Source organism: Miscanthus floridulus, chromosome 5 (genome assembly GCF_019320115.1).
Source record: "Miscanthus floridulus cultivar M001 chromosome 5, ASM1932011v1, whole genome shotgun sequence".
NCBI lineage: Eukaryota > Viridiplantae > Streptophyta > Magnoliopsida > Poales > Poaceae > Miscanthus > Miscanthus floridulus.
Genome location: NC_089584.1, coordinates 74,310,311 through 74,329,078, shown reverse-complemented (window position 1 = coordinate 74,329,078; position 18,768 = coordinate 74,310,311). Strand labels below are relative to the sequence as shown.

The window sequence follows — 18,768 nt, the reverse complement described above, 5'->3', positions numbered from 1 at the left end:
AGACGGCGTGCTCCTTTCACCTTCCTCGTAGTTTGGGATTGAATTTTTTATGTTTCAGACACCGTGGAACGAACATGCCCCGATGCCAAGATTTTTTGAAACTAGGCACCAGCCACAGCGTTAAGCACCGGTGCTTGAACGCTCTCTCCTTCCTTGGCACCGACAAAAGCCCACATTGTGGCCAGTCTAATTGATTCATAGTACTGACATATGAGTTCGAACCATCCATAACAGTTTACTGACATACTTACAGAAGAGGTGCACCAATCATTACGAATTGGGCACAATCAAAATATGCTAACACATTCAGTGCTAGGCTAACAGTCATCAGTGCTATGCACTGCACAATATCAAACTTTCAGAAGTGCACCATTCAGTCCGTAATGGGCACAATCAAAATATGAGGTTCCACTGCATTCAGCACTTTACCTAGTGCATCCTAAGCATACCAGTTAAGTACTGCAAGTAACCGAGAACTACTGAAGTAACTAATCCAACCAATACTGATACTAACAGAGGTTTCGGCATATCAACAAAAGACCACATCAGCTGGAACTTTGCATCACTTGGCATTGAACAGGATAGCAACCACCAGAAAGACGATCACTCCAAGCAGGCAGTAGACCAGGTACATCATCTTGCTCTCGTCGATCACTGCGACGGCGGCCTTCCTCTCGTAGGTGTTACAGATGCGCTGAGCCACATGTTTGGTACGATTCACTTCTTCCTGCAAGGCAACTCTAGCCAAGACAGCAGTGTCCCTGCTCTCCAGGCATCATGCAAAGCTTCATTCGCCCTTGCTTCACAGCGCCTAGTGACCTTCAGCTCCTTCCATAGCTCTTTCAGGCAATCCTGCACCTGTTCTGGCCATGGTTCATCCAACCATTCCACAAACTGGCACTGATCACTGTAACATTACTAGGACAGCAAGAACTGTAAGCATATCAAAATGTTGTTGATACCTCCACTGGGCAGCCCAAGAAGCGCCTGCCAGTGTTCTTTCCCCCAGCATTTCTTCATCACAGCACGACGACCATGGTTGCACTTCTTAATCCTAACGACATGCATACCACTCCAATCATGCTCGTAGCAGCATCTGGGATTGAGGTGTCACTGTTGCCCTATTGACAAATGAGGAAAAAACATAAATTGGTCACCAATATGGCACCAAACGGCAATTAAGGGTAAAATGTACTACAGATTATACAGGAACTATTCCATCTCATCGATCTTGAACAAGAAAACTGTGATTTGTGCAGTTTAACATAAACCCTAGGGATCAAAGTTGGGCATTTTAGCATAAACCCTAGGGGAGGTTGACAGCAAACCACAATTAAGCATCGAATGCACTATAGATTACACAAGAAACATTCAATGTCATCGATCTTGAACAGAAAAAAATGGCATTTGGGAATTTTAACATAAACCCTAGGGGAGGTCGAAGGGGAATAAATGCCACCTGGGATTCGGATGCCCGTTCGGAGCCAGTGTTGAAGGAGGAGTTGCCGGAGTCACTATCCACGGACTGCTACGAACGGGTCCTCGACCGCGACCCAGCCGAAGACGGAGAGCGCGACACATAGGTGCACCCGTACCCTGCAGCGGCGACGGCAAAGGCGCTCCGCACCGGATTCCACGGGGAGGGCTAGCTCGGCCATCGGAGCTGGTCGAGGAGGAGCGCGAGAAGACGGCGACGGGCGCGAGGAAGGGAGCAAAGGAAGCAGAGAGGACGGCGGAGTGAGGAAGATGAGGGGTGAGGGACCGGTGAAGAAAGCGAAGGGTCACCCGGCTCCCATTTATAGCGAGGCGTACGGCGGGGAGGGGTAACGCCACCGATTCCTAGAAGCGGTGAGGGCACCGTCCAGTTTATATCCCACCCAACCACTGTTCGCCTAAACGGCCGTTTAGCCCGTTTATACACCGTTTAAACGCTACACGGTGGTACACCGTTTCCGTTTAATCGGTTGTTTTGACCGTTTAAACGGCCGTTTTTCCCGTTTAAACACCCGTTTTGCCCGAATAATAGGCTAAACGGTAGGTGACCGACTGTTTACCGTTTAGCGTTTAGGATAACACTGACCCAACACACCCCAGGTTGGCCAACTTGTGCAGACCGGATCTTATTCACCCAACTAAACACCAACTTAGATCAACCAAGCCACACATAGCAGGTCAACCAAACAGCCCCATGTTGGCTTGGTTGAACCTGGATTTGGCTAACATGGCTACAATCCTAGCCTGGTTATGAATTAGCCAACAAACCAAACAAGCCCAAAGTGGGCCGCTCGCCTACCCCACCTCTGCGCTCTGCCTGCCCCACCTCTGCGCCCTACAGGCCCGAAAATCCATTTCTTGGATAGCTTCCTGCCATGTTCTACCTTCCTCGTAGCCCAACAAGCAGACCACATCAGCAATTCACGTCGAAACCCATCGCAGCCGTCCGCTTGAAGCGGCACCAATGGCTCGCACCTCTCCATGTCATCGATTTGAGGCACTTGCCTTTGGACCAATCATTGCCTATCGCTTGTGATCTATAAACCGATCACACCCTTCCCCTCTTCTCATCAATCACTAGCAAACACAACGAATCCCCTGTCCCCGAACCCGATCGAGCAAAGTGCAAACCCCTCATCTCGAATCAATCCACAATATCGATGGTGCCCAAGGTGGAGAAGAAGCCAACGATGAAGAAGCCCACGGAGGAGGAGCCCGCTGCCGAGAAGGCGGAGAAGGCTGTAAAGAAAATGGACTCTAGGCTCATTTACTTTGGATTTTGGTGTTTGATAACCAACACAACTAAATTGGACTAATAAATTTGCAAGTGATTGTTTTGTAGTTTAATAGGGTGCAAGACGTGACTTGGACGAAGGCGACGTGATGATCCCACGATCAACACCTTAAGCAAGACCCTAGAAGCACAATAGAAGACCCAAGATATCAAGCAAAGTCCAAGCACAAAGATTGGAACCAAGCCGGACGCCAGATCGCGAAGAAACGAGCTTCACAGAGGTGACCGGACGCAACCCTTATAGGGACCCGACGCGTCCGATCAGTTGCTCGGCAATAGCAGGCGTCAGCAGCAGCGACCGAACGTTGAGGACTGAAAGTGTTTGAATGCATCGATGGTACTGTTCATCATCCCGGCAACACACTCAGCACTGACTAGATGCTGGCGGCTAATCGACCGGATGCAAGAACTGCAGCATCCGATCGAGTACAGAGAGGTTCTAGAGCAGCGAAGTTATGACCGGACGCGTCCAGTGGCACGTGACTAGGCGCCATCAGCGTCCGATCAGTTGATCGCGTGCTCTAATGGTTGAGACAACCAGATGTGTCTGGTCAGGACGACAGCAGCGTCCGGTCAGTAGCAGAAAAGTAGGATTTTGTCCCCAACGGCTACTTTCTCAGTGAGACTTATAAATAGACCCCTGAACTGGCCATTTGAGAAGAGTGGAGCTGTGGAAACATACCAAGGGTGTCGATACACCATTTTAGTGATCTCTACTTGCATAGTGCTTAGTGATTCATTAGGTGATTAGCGTAGGTGCTTTGCGAAGTGCTTAGGTTGATTAGACCACCGCTTATGTGCTTGCTCTATGTTTAGGCCTAGTGTTTAGTAAGGATTGCATACCTCTTACCACTCGATGCTTGTATGCACCATTGTTGTACATTGGAGGGGCTTGTAGTCTTACAAGATCACACCAACCGCGTTTGTGGTGTGGCTGCCATCATGTACCGAAGGGAATAAGGCCCGCGGCGGTTTGGCCGGAAGCTTGATAGTGAAGACGACGGGGAGTGGTCTAGGAGAGGCTTGCCAGAAGGCACACTGGAGACCCACTTGCACATGGGGAAGGCTCGAGACTATCCATGGAGTTACCTAATCAGGATCTTGGCCCTTGCGAGGGGCTCCAACAAGGACTAGGGGAAGCTTGCGCGCTTCTCGATACCTTAGTAAAAATATCAGAGTCATCGATGGGAGTTTGCATATCTCTACCTTACTCTTTAGCTTCCGCATTTACATTGTTTGCATAACTCCTTTTGCGGTAGAGATAGCAACACACTAGCAAAACCGTAGTTGCACATTTAGATAGTTTATCTTTTTGCATAGGTTTTGCTAAGGGTAGAAAAAGAGGCCATAGTTTAGAGTTAGAGTTTTAAGTTGCCTAATTCACCCCCCTCTTAGGCGTAACGGTTCCCTTTCAATTGGTATTAGAGATAGGTTGGTTCAATTTGGACCTTTGGCTTCACCGCAGTTGAGCCGACGCTATTCAAAGTGGTTAGGATGGATACCTCTAGGCCTCTGTACTTTGACGGCACTAACTTCCCCTACTATAAAGCTAGAATGGCTTGTCACCTTGAGGTGGTAGATTTAGGAGTTTGGAGAGTCACTCATGATGGGATGAAACCCATTAAGAATCTCGATAAACCTACAAAGAGTGAAGAAAAAGAAATTCATTTTAATGCTAGAGCTAAAAATTGTTTGTTTGAATCTTTTAGCATGGATGTGTTTAACCAAGTATTCACTTTAAATACAACACATGAAATTTGGTTAAAACTCCAAGAGCTCCATGATGGCACAACTAATGTCCATGAGCAAAAACATTGTCTAGCTAAACAAAATTATGATTCCTTTAAAATAAATGATGATGAACTTCTTCGTGATATGTATTCTTGTTTGAATCTAATTATTAATGAGCTCCATTCAATAGGATTAACCAAGCTAGATGATGCAGACATCATGAGGAAGATCATCTCCGTGCTACCACAAAAGAAATTGTCAAGCATCATCACCATCCTTCACAACATAGAGGACTTGAGCACCATGACCTTGGCCATAGTCATTGGCAAGATAGTGGCATTTGAAATGTCACGCAAGATGAGTCAAGAAGAAGCCTCTTCATCAAGCAAAGGAAAAGCTTTCACATGTAGTGAGAAAAAGAAGATGAAGGGCAAGCAAGTTGAGACAAGCTCAAGCTCAAGCTCCTCAAGTGAAGATGAAGACGACGATGATGATGATGATCAAGAATCAAGTGATGATGATCAATCTTCCTCCTCCACCTCTGATCTTGATGAAGAATCAATCAAACTTATCAACAAGGTGGAGAAGATGATCCAAAGGCTCAATGTCAAGGGTGTGCCCATCCAAATTCAAGATTTCATCTTCACCAATCAAAGAAATTAGCAAAGAAAGAAAGGATGCTATGGATGCAGTGAGTTGGAGCACTTTGTGGAAGTTTGTCCAAACAAGCCCACACCCAAGACAAAAGAAGAAGGCATGCAAGGACAAAGCCCTCACATCAATATGGTCATGGGATAATTCTCCAAGTGAAGAAGAAGACCATCATAAGAGGCGAAGGCACAAGCACTCATCATCAAGCACCTCATGTGTGTGCCTTATGGCACGAGGTAACAAAAAGGCTATCCCTAGTGATAGCGACAATAATAGTGATAGTAATGATGAGCTACCTTCTTATGATAAAATTGTGCAAGAAAATCTTAACTTTGCTAAAGTTTGCACTAGTCAACAAAAGAAGGTTGAAAAATTAAAAGAAAAACTAGATAGCTCACAACAAGCTTATGCTACTTTGCTTGACAATATGAAACTTTTGACAATCTTAATATGGAGCTATCTACTAAAATTGAGCAACTTAAGACTAGTGCAAACATAAATAATTGCACAAATTAATGATGAGCAACTTGTAAAGAAAAATGAAAAATTAAAGAAAAAGTTAGCTAACTCACAAGATGCTTATAAAAGTTTGCTTGCTAAAATGGAAACTATGTGCAAACATTGTGATAGTTAACTAATAAAGTTGCTAATCTTGAAGCCATCGGTTCTACCCCCATGGAGGCACCTAAAAAGAAAAGTTTTATTTTTGACATGCCTAAAAAGGATGCCTCTACTTCTTGCAATGATTTATGTTTAGACTCATCCTTGTGCAACCAAGTTTGTGTTGAGAAAATTATTGTAGATACATGCACACAAGAGGTCGCAATAGAGAATGAGCAACTCAAGCAAGAAGTGGCTTGCCTTACCAAGGACTTGACTCAAGTAAAAGGCAAAACGGAGCAAGCCCAACTTCATCAAGATAACATCATCAAAGGAGTGAAGAAGCTTGATGAAGGACAAACCGTGGTTTGCTACGTATGCCTCAAGGAAGGCCATAGGTCCTATGAGTGCAAGGTGAAGAATGGGGGAGGAGCAAAGAAGAAAGAGAAAAAGCAAACAAGCAAGCTCTCTAACACCTACACCAATAAAGTGGACAAGAAGGCCTCCACACCATACTTGTTAAACAAGAAGAAAAATAACAAGGTGGTAGCCATCAAGGTGAACAAACAAGTCAACAATGGGGTCAAACGTTTTTGGGTGCCAAAGGAGATCATTTTCAACATGAAGAGCACTAAGAAGGTTTGGATCCCAAAAGGGAAGTGAGAAGTCCGATGGACTTCAGGGAATTTGGAGACTTGGCAAAGTATGGGTGTATTTCATGGGGTGCATCATTATGGACAAAGTCATTGCCAAGTGGGTTAGTGAATACTATGGACCCAAATTGCCCTTTCCATGTTAGGTAACTAGATGTAATTTCTTTCAATTGGTATTTCTTACAATTGGTATCAAGATTTAAATTCTTGTAATTAGCATCTAGTTCCTTTTCATGCCTAGGTTTGCATTTGTATGCTTGTATCTTTTGCCATGCATACACTAGGTACATCTTATGGTAGGCTTGCTCGGTTTCATTCTTAACCCTTGGAGCAAACTTACATGGTTTAAATTGTTTAGGAGCACGACACATAGCTTGTTTTACAATTGTTCATCTAATATGTGCCAAAGTCCAAATTATAGATATTTTCTCCCGAATATCACCTTCAAAAATGATTCTCACATTCATGTGATGTCATCTTTCAAGTGGTATGGTTGATTCTAAAATCAATGTGCATGTCTCCTACAAGAATTCCATACTTGTGTGCACAAATTTAGGGGGAGGTTACTCTACAAGTTGGATGCTTTGAGACTAACACCTTTTCAAGCTTATCATGTGTGTAGTAGTCTCATTGCAAGGAAAATGGAGTCCCCAAAGTTAAGCATCATACTTCAAATATCCACCACCTATTGCAAGTGGTATAAATCAAATTGGTTTCTGCATGTGGTATTTCTAAACCAATATCATCATGTTGATGTCACTTTGATATCTATATGCTTTCTCCATGCATTATATAGATTAAACTCCCTTGAGCATTAATTTGCCAATTATGCATAAACTACATTCTCCATCATATGTATGCATATATTTAGGGGGAGCTTAGTCCATGTAATGTGAGAGTCAAAATTGGTGACCTATTCCACTCTACATACAAAGGATCACCAAGTTTGAATCTCTCGTGTGCTACTAATGTCTTCCTTTTCGGTGTTTGATTCCAAAGGGGGAGAATTTGTAGGACCAAAAGCAAGCCCTATCATAATAATTTACAAGTGGTAATGGTCCAAGAGAGGGAGAATAGTGTATTATGGATTAGTCTATGTAATGAGGAGAATTTGTAGGACCAAAAAGCAAGGCTTAAATCCATAATATCACATGGGGACATTTACAAGGGCAAGATAAGTTTTCAAATATATTTACATGTGGTACCTTTTAGCTTTACAATTAGTATCTTCAATTGGTATCTTTTAGCATCATATAACCTTGCCCTTTGCATTGCATCCTAACAAGTAAATAGTTTTTAAAGTCCAAATTTTTTATTATTTGCTTGTTTTGGTCGTGTTGTCATCAATCACCAAAAGGGGGAGATTGTAAGGAAAATGGACCCTAGGCCCATTTACTTTGGATTTTGGTGTTTGATGACCAACACAACCAAATTGGACTAATAAATTTGCAAGTGATTGTTTTATAGTTCAATAGGGTGCAAGACGCGACTTGGATGAAGGCGACATGATGATCCCATGATCAACACCTTTGAAAGCTCTAGTTTAGTTTTGGTGAATTGATGAAACCCTAAGTGCTAACCTAGTTTATCAAAGTGATCATGAGATAGGGAGCACATTCCAAGTGGTGAAGCAAATGAAGATCATGACATAATGATGGTGATGCCATGGTGATGATCAAGTGCTTAGACTTGAAAAGAAGAAAGAGAAAAACAAAAGGCTCAAGGCAAAGGTATAAGTGGTAGGAGCCATTTTGTTTTGGTGATCAAGACACTTAGCGAGTGTGATCACATTTAGGTTCGATAGCCATACTATTAAGAGGGGTGAAACTCGTATCAAAATGCGGTTATCAAAGTGTCACTAGATGCTCTAACTCATTGCATATGCATTTAGGATCTAGTGGAGTGCTAACACCCTTGAAAATGTTTGTGAAAATATGCTAACACACATGCACAAAGGTGATACACATTGTGTTTAGCACTTGGGAGCAAGGGTTCGAAACTTCATCGGTAGAGTGTCCACCCATAGAATACGGACAGTCCGATGGTGCCACAGGCGCCCTATACAGAAAAGGTAGGGTTTCACAGAGTACACCGGACGCTGGCCTCAACTAGACTGGCATGTCCGGTCAGTGGAAGCAATGAAGGCGCTGGCATCGGTCTTCGATCGAACGCTGGGTCACCTAGTGACCAGACACATAGTGGGTGCTTTTAGTCCTGCTAATGTGGCAGCACAGAGAAGAGGAGAAAGGACCGGACACTGATGCTGTGTCCGATCATGACCGACCGAACACGTCCGATCTCAAATTTCCACCTCTAGAACCTTACTAGAAGTGACCAGACGTAGGAATCCTACGTCCAGTCATGATCAAACTAACGCGTCCGATCACAAATGGAAGCTTACTGGAAGTGACTGGACACTAGAGTCCTGTGTCCGGTCCTACACTATAGAGCGTCTGGTCGCAACTAAAGTGCACCGATGACCGTTGAGATCAGGCGATCAACATTTGAAGCCGATGACACGTGGCAAGCATCGGGCTATCAGACGTCGGGGTCCTGTGTTTGGTCGATCTGACTGGCGCATCTGGTCACCTTGATTTTTAGTGGACTAAGGAGCCAATAACTCTATTTCATGGGGGTTTCTATTTAAGCCCCATGGCCAGCTCTAGCTCACTCTCTTGGCCATTTGCATTGACATAGCAACCTTATGAGCTTAGCCAAAGCCCTCCCACTCATCTCCATCATTAATTCATCATCTTTGTGAGATTGGGAGTGAATCCAAGTGCATTGCTTGAGTGTTTGCATCTAGAGGCACTTGGTGTCCGTGTTTCGCTGCGGGATTCACTTGTTACTCTTGGTGGTTGCTACCACCTAGATGGCTTGGAGCAGCGAGGATCTTCAAGTGGATGTTGGTGATTGTCTTCGGCTCTGATCATGGTAATTATGAGGGGTTCTTGACCTTTCTCCGGTGGAGAGCCAAAAAGTACTCTAGTAAATTGCTTGTGGCTTGTGTGATCCTCATCTTGTGTTGGTTGTGCGGCACCCTATTGAGGGTTTGGTGTGTGATGCCAATTAGCGCGTGAACCTTCAAGTGAGTGTATCGCCACAACAAGGACTAGCTTGTCGGCAAGCAAGTGAACCTCGGTAAAAATCATTGTGTCATCATTTGATTCTGAGGTGATTGGTATTCATTCATGTGATTGATTGGTTCATTCCTTGACTCGGCGGTATAACCATCTTGCTCTCTCTTTTTACATTACCGCAAACTAGTTGTCAAGCTCTTTAGTGTAGCTAGTCGTGAGAGCTTGTTAGTTTGGTTAGTGTGGCTCTTTAGTTAGCCTTTGAGAGCACACTAACTTAGTGTAGTAACATAGCCATTGTGTGTATAGAGACTATATAAACTAGAATTGTGGTAGGTGGCTTGCATTTTTAGTAGGCTAGCGCAACACTCGCTTCGCCTCATATTTGTCTAATCGGTTTGCAAAGTGTTGTTGTAGAATTTTTTATAGGCTATTCACCCCCCTCTAGCCATTAGGACCTTACAAGTGGTATCAAAGCCGAGGTGACCGTAATTTGAGGCTTAACAACCTTTGGTGTAAAAATGGCTCAAATCAACAACACCAAGAAGCCACCTCAATTTGATGGCTCAAACTATCCCTATTGGAAGGCTAAGATGACAAATTATATCAAGTTAATGAATAGGAAGGTTTGGAAGGTAGCGGAGACCAAGATTGAGATTGATGATGAAGAGGCTCCCACCGCCGCCAAAGAAATGCTTCTCTAAAATAATGACATTGCTCTTAGTGCCATCCATGATGCTTTGGATAAGAGAACATTTAAGCAAATTAAGAACATTGAGAGAGCCCAAGAAGCATGAAAGAAGTTAGAGAAATCATTTGAAGGCACTCAAGCCGTGAAGGGTGCAAAGGCATACATTCTCAAGGAGAAGTTTGCAAGCTTTAAGATGAAGGAGGATGAGAGTGTGCCAGAGATGTTTCATAGGCTTTAAGTGCTTGTCAATGATCTCAAAGCACTTGGAGAAGAGGTGAAGGACAAGGACTTCTCCCACAAGTTCTTGAGATGCTTACCTTCAAGATTTGGCACATTGGTCGCTATTCTAGCAAGGAGTGGTTTGGACACCATGACACCAAACCAAGTGTTGGGAGATATAATGACCGATGACATATATAGAGATGATGAGAAGAAGGATGACAAGAAGAAGAGTGTGGCATTCAAGGCCACATCATCCAAGGGCAAGGCAAAGCAAGATACATCAAGTGAAGATGAAGACTTGAGCTTTGATGAGATGGATGATGAGAAGATTGCTCTCTTTGTTAAGAGATTTGGCAAGTTCATGATGAAGAAGGGTTACCTTGCTAGAAGAAAGAAGTCTTCATCCAAGAACAAGGAAGAGTCAAGAAGGTGCTTCAATTGTGGAAGCAAAGATCATCTTATTGCTCAATGCCCATACAATAGTGATAAAGATGATGACAAGACGAACAAGAAGGACAAGAAGGAAAAGAAAGAGAAGAAGGACAAGATGACCTTCGAGAAGAATAAGAAGGGTGGTTCATATGTGGTCATTTGGGATAGTGATGCTTCCTCAAGTGATGATGATGATAGTGTTGATGACAAGACCACCAAGAAGAAGGCACTTGCAAGCATTGCTATCAATGAGAAGCCTTCTCTCTTTGACACTCCATCATGCTTCATGGCTAAGGCCACTAAGGTACGAACTTGTGATGATGAAAGTGATGAGGAACATAATAATAAAAATGAAAGTGATAGTAACGATGATGAATCAACTAAGAATGAACTATTCGACATGCTAGAAGATGCTAAAGAACACTTCGACATTAAGAGAAGGGAATACAAAAGCTTGTGTAAGGAAATAAAAGCCCTTAAGCAATCTTTTGATGAGCTCAAAGCATCTCATGAGAGGCTAGAGGAAGCCCATGAGAAGCTTAGCAAGGCTCACAAGAAGTTTGAAAAAGCTCATTTCTCTTTGCTTGATGAGCAAAATGAGAAGAAGCATGTTGAGACATGTAATGTAGGCTTAACTTGTGACCCAATTGATGGATCATTCTATAAGTCTATCATTGTTGCTCCCACTAACCCTTCTTGTAGCACTTCTACTTCCACCACATCTAGTAGTGATGGTTTCACTTGTGATGCCTCACTAATGGTTGAGAATGAGACCCTCAAGAAGGAGGTCAATAAGCTCACTCACACCTTGGCTAAGGCCTATGGAGGTGAGGACCGCTTGCTTATGTGCTTGGGTAGCCAAAGAGCTTCTCTCTACAAAGAGGGATTGGACTATACCCCAAGAAAGGCAAGGCGGCCTTTGCTCCTCACAAGACTAGTTTTGTGAAGAACAATGGTCGGTTTTGCACTAGTTGCAAGCAAGTTGGTCATAAAGAGCATAAATGCAAGAACAAGAGCAAAAATGCTAATCTATCCTCCATTAAGCTTGATTCTTTCTATGTGCTTACTATGGGTACAAATGGTGTGAAGGCTAAGTTCATTGGTGCACCATGGATGGGCTCAAAGAAGAAAGCCATTTGGGTACCAAAGAGCTTAGTGACTAACCTTCAAGGACCCAAGCAAGTCTAGGTACCTAAAAAGAATTGATCTTCTTTTGTAGGTCAATTACAAAGCCAGAGAAAAGCATTGGGTTCTTGATAGTGGGTGCACTCAACACACGACCAATGATGCAAGAATGTTCAACTTAATCAACACCAATGGCAATGATGGTTATGATAGTATCACATTTGGTGATAATGGCAAAGGCAAGGTCAAGGGGCTTGGTAAGATTGCAATATCTAATGACATGAGCATTTCCAATGTCTTGCTAGTAGAGAGCTTGAACTTCAACTTGCTATCTGTGGCTCAATTGTATGATCTTGGATTTAAATGCATATTTGGGGTAGATGATGTAGAGATCATAAGTGTAGATGGCTCTAACTTGATCTTCAAAGGCTTTAGATATGAGAATCTATACTTGGTTAATTTCAATGCTAGTGAAGCTAAATTATCTACATGTTTGTTCACTAAATCTAGCATGTGTTGGTTATGTCATAGAAGGCTTGGTCATGTTGGAATGAAACAATTGAATAGATTGGTTAAGCATGACTTGGTTAGAGGCTTGAAAGATGTTGTGTTTGAGAAGGATAAGCTTTGTAGCTCTTGTCAAGCCATCAAACAAGTTGGAAGCACCCATCCTAAGAAAAGCATGATGAGCACTAGTAAAGCATTTGAGTTATTGCACATGGATTTATTTGGGCCAACTAAATACACTAGCATTGGTGGCAACAAATATGGCTTTGTTATAGTAGATGATTATACTAGATACACTTGGGTATTCTTTCTAGTGGACAAAAGTGATATGTTTGCAACATTCAAATCATTTGTCAAGGGCATTCACAATGAGTTTGAAACAATCATCAAGAGAGTTAGAAGTTACAATGATAGTGAGTTCAAGAATACAAGAATTGATGAGTTGTGTGATGAATTTGGAATTAGACATCAATTCTTGGCCAAGTACACTCCACAATCAAATGGACTTGTTGAGAGGAAGAATAGAACACTCATTGATATGGAAAGATCTATGCTTAGTGAGTACAGTATGAGTCAATCTTTTTGGGCCAAAGCTATCAACACAGCTTGCTATTGTAGCAACCGCCTTTATTGTCACCCATTGAAAGAGAAGACACCATATGAGCTCTTGAATGGTAGAAAGCCCAACATTGTATATTTTCGGGTCTTTGGTTGCAAATGTTATATCTTGAAGAAAGGCACTAGATTAGGAAAATTTGACAAGAAATGTGATAAAGGATTTCTACTTGGATACTTAACCACTAGCAAAGCATATAGAGTTTGGAATTTGGATAGTGATACTCTTGAGGAAGTTCATGATGTTGAATTTGATGAAATCAAGGGTTCACAAGAAGAGAATGAGAACTTGGAAGATGTTAGAGACATTCAACTTTTAAATGCCATGAAGAACATAGATGTTGGTGAATTGAGGCCTAGGCAAATGAATGATGATGAAGATGATCAAGTGCAAGTGCTTTCTAACTCTAATGTGCAAGATGATACAAATCAAGCTAGTACAAATGACTCTCATGATAATAAACAAGATCAAGAGGCTTGTGCATCATCTCAATCCAATGATCAAGCAAGTGTAAGCAACCAAGTTCCAATCCTCCAACCAACCAATATTATAAGGGATCATCTATTGGACATTATCATTGGTGATATTTCAAGAGGTTGCAAACTAGATCAAGATTGGCTTCATTTTTTGAGCATTTCTCATCTGTATCATCTATTGAACCAAAGAAGATAGATTAAGCATTGAAGGATATTGATTGGGTAAATGGTATTCATGAAGAATTGAATAATTTCACAAGAAATCAAGTATGAGAATTAGTAGAGAGACCAAAGGGACACAATGTGATCAGAACCAAATGAGTCTTTAGAAACAAGTAAGATCAAGATGGGATAGTAGTAAGGAACAAAGCAAGATTGGTAGCACAAGGCTATACATAAGTTGAAGGTCTTGACTTTGGAGAAACATATGCCCTGGTTGCTAGATTAGAAGCAATCAAAATCTTGCTAGTCTATGCTTGTGCCCACAACATCAAACTCTATCAAATGGATATCAAGAGTGCATTTCTCAATGGTTACATCAATGAAGAAGTATATGTTGAGCAACCTTCTGGTTTTGAAGATGACAAGAAGCCCGACCATGTGTACAAGTTGAAGAAGGCATTGTATGGCTTGAAGCAAGCACCTAGAGCATGGTATGAGAGATTGAGAGATTTCCTACTCTCCAAAGGGTTCATGATGGGTAAGGTTGACACCACTCTTTTCATCAAGAAGATTAGCAAAGACTTATTTGTGTTGCAAATCTATGTTGATGACATCATATTTGGATCAACCAATCAAGACTTTTGTAAAAAATTTGAAAAGATGATGGCTAATGAGTTTGAGATGCCCATGATTGGAGAGTTAAGTTACTTCCTTGGCCTTCAAATTAAGCAATTGAAGAATGATACATTTGTGAGTCAAGGAAAGTATATCAAGGACATGATCAAGAAGTTTGGCATGAGTGATAGTAAAGCCATTAGTGCACCAATAGGAACAAATGGCAACTTGGATAGTGATGCAAGTGGCAATATGATGGATCAAAAATTGTATCGGTCTATGATTGAAAGCCTACTCTATATGACCGCATCAAGGCCGGATATCATGTTTAGTGTATACATGTGTACAAGATTTCAAGCCTCACCAAGAAAAAAGTCATTTGAAGGCTACAAAGAGAATATTGAGGTACTTGAAGCATACACAAAATGTTGGTTTGTGGTATCCCAAAGGAGCAAAGTTTGAGCTAGTTGGTTACTCCAACTCGGATTATGCGGGATACAATGTTGAAAGGAAGAGCACCTCGAGCACATGTTAATTATTGGGAAGATCACTTGTTTCATTGTCATCAAAGAATCAAAATAGTGTTGCATTATCAACCGCTGAAGCCGAATACATATCTGTTGGTAGTTGTTGTGCATAAATACTTTGGATGAAGGCCACCTTGAATGACTTTGGAATCAAATTCAAGAAAGTGCCATTGCTATATGACAATGAGAGTGCAATCAAGTTAACGAACAATCTGGTTCAACATGCAAGAACAAAGCACATTGATGTCCACCACCATTTCATAAGAGATCACCAACAAAAGGGGGACATTTGCATTGAGAGTGTAGGCACCGAAGATCAACTTGCCGATATATTCACCAAGCCATTAGATGAGAAAAGGTTTTGCAAGCTAAGGAATGAGTTGAACATATTGGATTTCTAAAATATGTGTTGATGCACCCCCACTCATATGACAAGCCTCTCATTCGAGCAATCCAAGGTAAAAGTTGATTGACATGGCATACATCCTTACTAAGGATATGTTTAGTGCATCTAGTCATCTTTCACATTTGATAGGTTCATTCATGAAAATCAAATGATCTTGATGTTTGTATGGTACCACTATTGCTTCTATGCTTAATTTGGTCTAGTGGTAGCATATGATATGTTTGTGGGCTTGTAAACCTAGTGTTTGATCTAGAAAATGAGCTATAAGTGTTTAACTCAACATGGTATAAGATAACCCATATTTGGAGGAGTGAAGAAGCTTGTCCTTGGATCAAACTGAGTTAAATATCTTTGGCAAATATTCTAGATTGAACCAAATTTGGAAAGATGATCCTCACCCCATTGATTAACATTGATAATCTAAACCTATCTACATTTTGAACCTTTGTGGTCATTGATGACAAAGGGGGAGAAAAACAAAGATATGAGTGTTAAGGGGAGAAATAGTGTACAAAAATAATGAAAAGACAACAAAAGGGGAGAGTAACAAAGATATAAGTGATAGGGGAAGAATTTGACATAGGGGGAGAGATATGACAAAGGAAGGGGATCAATTAAAATTTTGAGCACACAAGTAGGAGGAGCAAGCTCATGAACTTGTATGATGCATTTGAATGTGCATTTCATATATTTGCTTGCATGACACAAGTTTTAAATTTCAATATCCATGCTTGTGTGGTGTATGCTAGTTGTAGGTTTGAATGATGAAATGAAAAACTAGCATGTATAGGTTAAGTAACTAGACTCATGCTCACATTATGAAAACTAGACCCTTACTTCTAATGTTGATCTCCTGGGGTATTCTAGTTTTTGTGTATGTCGAGTTACTAATGGTGCTAAGGATGGTATATTGGTGCACTCTGATTGGTATCATGCTTCAAAGGTCCATCTCTTATACCTTAGCATCATTTGGTAGACATTGTCTCCTATATTTCCTATCTAAGCATATGTGCAAGCTACAATCCAAACTCTTAGCACATATGTAGGGGGAGCAATTGCTACCATTTGGGGTTCATGAAACTTGTCCATATTCTTTTACACATGGTAAATATGCTTGGGCAAGCAACATGGATTCAATAAAATTTCAATTCATATCTTTGTAAAAGGGTTGTCATCAATTACCAAAAACGAGGAGATTGAAAGCTCTAGTTTGGTTTTGGTGAATTGATGAAACCCTAAGTGCTAACCTAGTTTATCAAAGTGATCATGAGATAGGTAGCACATTCCAAGTGGTGAAGCAAATGAAGATCATGACATGATGATGGTGATGCCATGGTGATGATTAAGTGCTTAGACTTGAAAAGAAGAAAGAGAAAAACAAAAGGCTCAAGGCAAAGGTATAAGTGGTAGGAGCCATTTTGTTTCGGTGATCAAGACACTTAGCGAGTGTGATCACATTTAGGTTCGATAGCCATACTATTAAGAGGGGTGAAACTCGTATCCAAATGCGGTTATCAAAATGTCACTAGATGCTCTAACTCATTGCATATGCATTTAGAATCTAGTGGAGTGCTAACACCCTTGAAAATGTTTGTGAAAATATGCTAACACACATGCACAAAGGTGATACACATTATGTTTCACACTGAAAGCATATAGGCCCCTAGTTGGGTTTCGGTGATTAATGACAATACGTGATTACTGTGACTAACGTGTGTTTTGCAGAAATAATTAAGTTAGGTCACAGTAATGGAGATCGAATGGGCAATCATGGTTGTCATGCCCCTATGATGGAAATCATTTCGGTTTTCAAAGGATGGACGATAAGGTTAAGGATGGACTAGTTCTAAGTGTCGATTGGAGTTGGAGAGACACTTAGAGTAGTTTAGGACTTTGTTTTTCCTTTGGCCATACTATTAAGGGGGGTATGAACGGGTAGCTTAACCTAGGTGAGTCTAGTGAGTTAGGTGTGGTGCACACTTGATAAAACTAGCACTAGGTAGCTCCACAACAACCCTTTGACCCAATGGAGCAAACTTCATTCACAAATGTTCAAGAGTTGGAAGTGAATGGAGGGTCAAATATTGACCGGACGCTGGCTCTGGTGTGACCGAACGCTGGCTCAGGGTCCGATCAGTTTATTTGACCAAGGTGAAAGCATCTGGAAGTGACTGGACGCTGCTAGGTCAAGTCACTAGATGCTGAAGGCCAGCGTCTGGTCGACTCCAGTAAGGTCCCAAAGAGGGAGAATCCTGATCGGACGCGTTCTGTTAATGCTGACCGGACGCTAATCAGGTTCCGGCTAATGATCGGACGCTTCTCAGCAAGTGACCAGACGTTGGGGATCTAGAGTCCGGTCGACATCAGTAAGGTTCTAGTGAAGGGAAAATGTGACCGGATGTGTCCGATCAACTCTTAACCACTAGAGTTCGGGGTGTACTAATCGGTGCATCCGGTCAACATGACCGGAGTGTCCGGTCACCCTGTAGAGGCACATAACGGTTCATTTTCTAGCCGGTGTTATAAATACAACCTCCACTCGTGTGTGGGGGTACTTTTGCTCATTCCAACAGCTGAGAAACACCTTAGAGAGTGCCAAGAAGAGCAAGGTCCTAGTGAGGTGATTGAGATTTGAGAATCCCAAAGAGAGCCCTCATTAGTGAAGATCAAGAGTAGCAAAGTGTGCATCCACCTTCTCATTAGGCTTTGTCGTGGTTAAGTGAGAGTTCATGCTTGTTACTCATGGTGATCGCCATCACCTAGATGGCTTGGTGGTGATTGGGAGCTTGGTGATTATCCAGAGAGCTTGTGGATGACCCAACTCAAGTTGTGAGTGGTTGTGGGTGATTCACCACAACGGAGTGTCGAATAATCAACTCGTAGAGAGCACTTGATCCTTGCATAGATCAAGGGGGAGCCACACCCTTGTGCGGGTGCTCCAACGAGGACTAGTGGGGAGTGGCGACTCTCTGATACCTCAGCAAAACATCGCCGTGTTCCTCCTTCTCTATTTACTTTGAGCATTTACTTTGAGTAATTCAATTCTTGTCTTACATTCATAGAATTGCCATACTAGTGTAGGATTGGAACTTAGGTTGCAAGTCTTTTGTGTGGTAGAACAATTAGAAATACTTTCTAAGCACAAGGGGTTAATTGGGCTAACCATAGGATTTAATTATTGTAAAGAAATTTAGAATTAGCCCAATTCACCCCCCCTCTTAGGCATCTTGATCCTTTCAATTGGTATCAGAGCCTCATGCTCACGTATTGAGGCTTAACCACCTAGAGTAAGATGTCTCATGGGGATGGACTTCCTCCTATCTTTGAGGGAGATGATTTTCCTTATTGGAAAATTCGCATGGAGGCATATCTAGAAGCTCTAGATGTTGGTATACTTAGAGCCGCCTCACAAGGCTTCCCAAAACCTTGGGATGCTACTAACCTACAAGGCGATGAGGTGAATTATGAGAAATGGAATGCAAAGGCTTA

The 18,768-nt window shown here is 42.0% G+C and overlaps 1 protein-coding gene and 1 long non-coding RNA gene across 2 annotated transcripts in view; one reads left to right on the top strand and one right to left on the bottom strand.

Annotated features, from left to right (window-relative positions):
- Positions 1-297: 297 nt before the first annotated feature.
- On the bottom strand, positions 298-1,737 carry LOC136452347 (uncharacterized). Its single transcript, XR_010758807.1, has 3 exons — positions 1,460-1,737; positions 963-1,121; positions 298-863 (listed from the first exon to the last, which is right to left on the bottom strand). It is a non-coding gene; the product is annotated as an uncharacterized lncRNA (long non-coding RNA).
- A 917-nt stretch (positions 1,738-2,654) lies between these two features.
- LOC136454781 (histone H2B.1-like) overlaps positions 2,655-18,768 on the top strand; it is a 30,868-nt gene continuing 14,754 nt past the window's right edge. The window contains exon 1 of the mRNA XM_066455070.1: positions 2,655-2,776. Within this exon, the coding sequence (XP_066311167.1) occupies positions 2,655-2,776 (122 nt within the window). The remainder of the gene's footprint in view (positions 2,777-18,768) is intronic.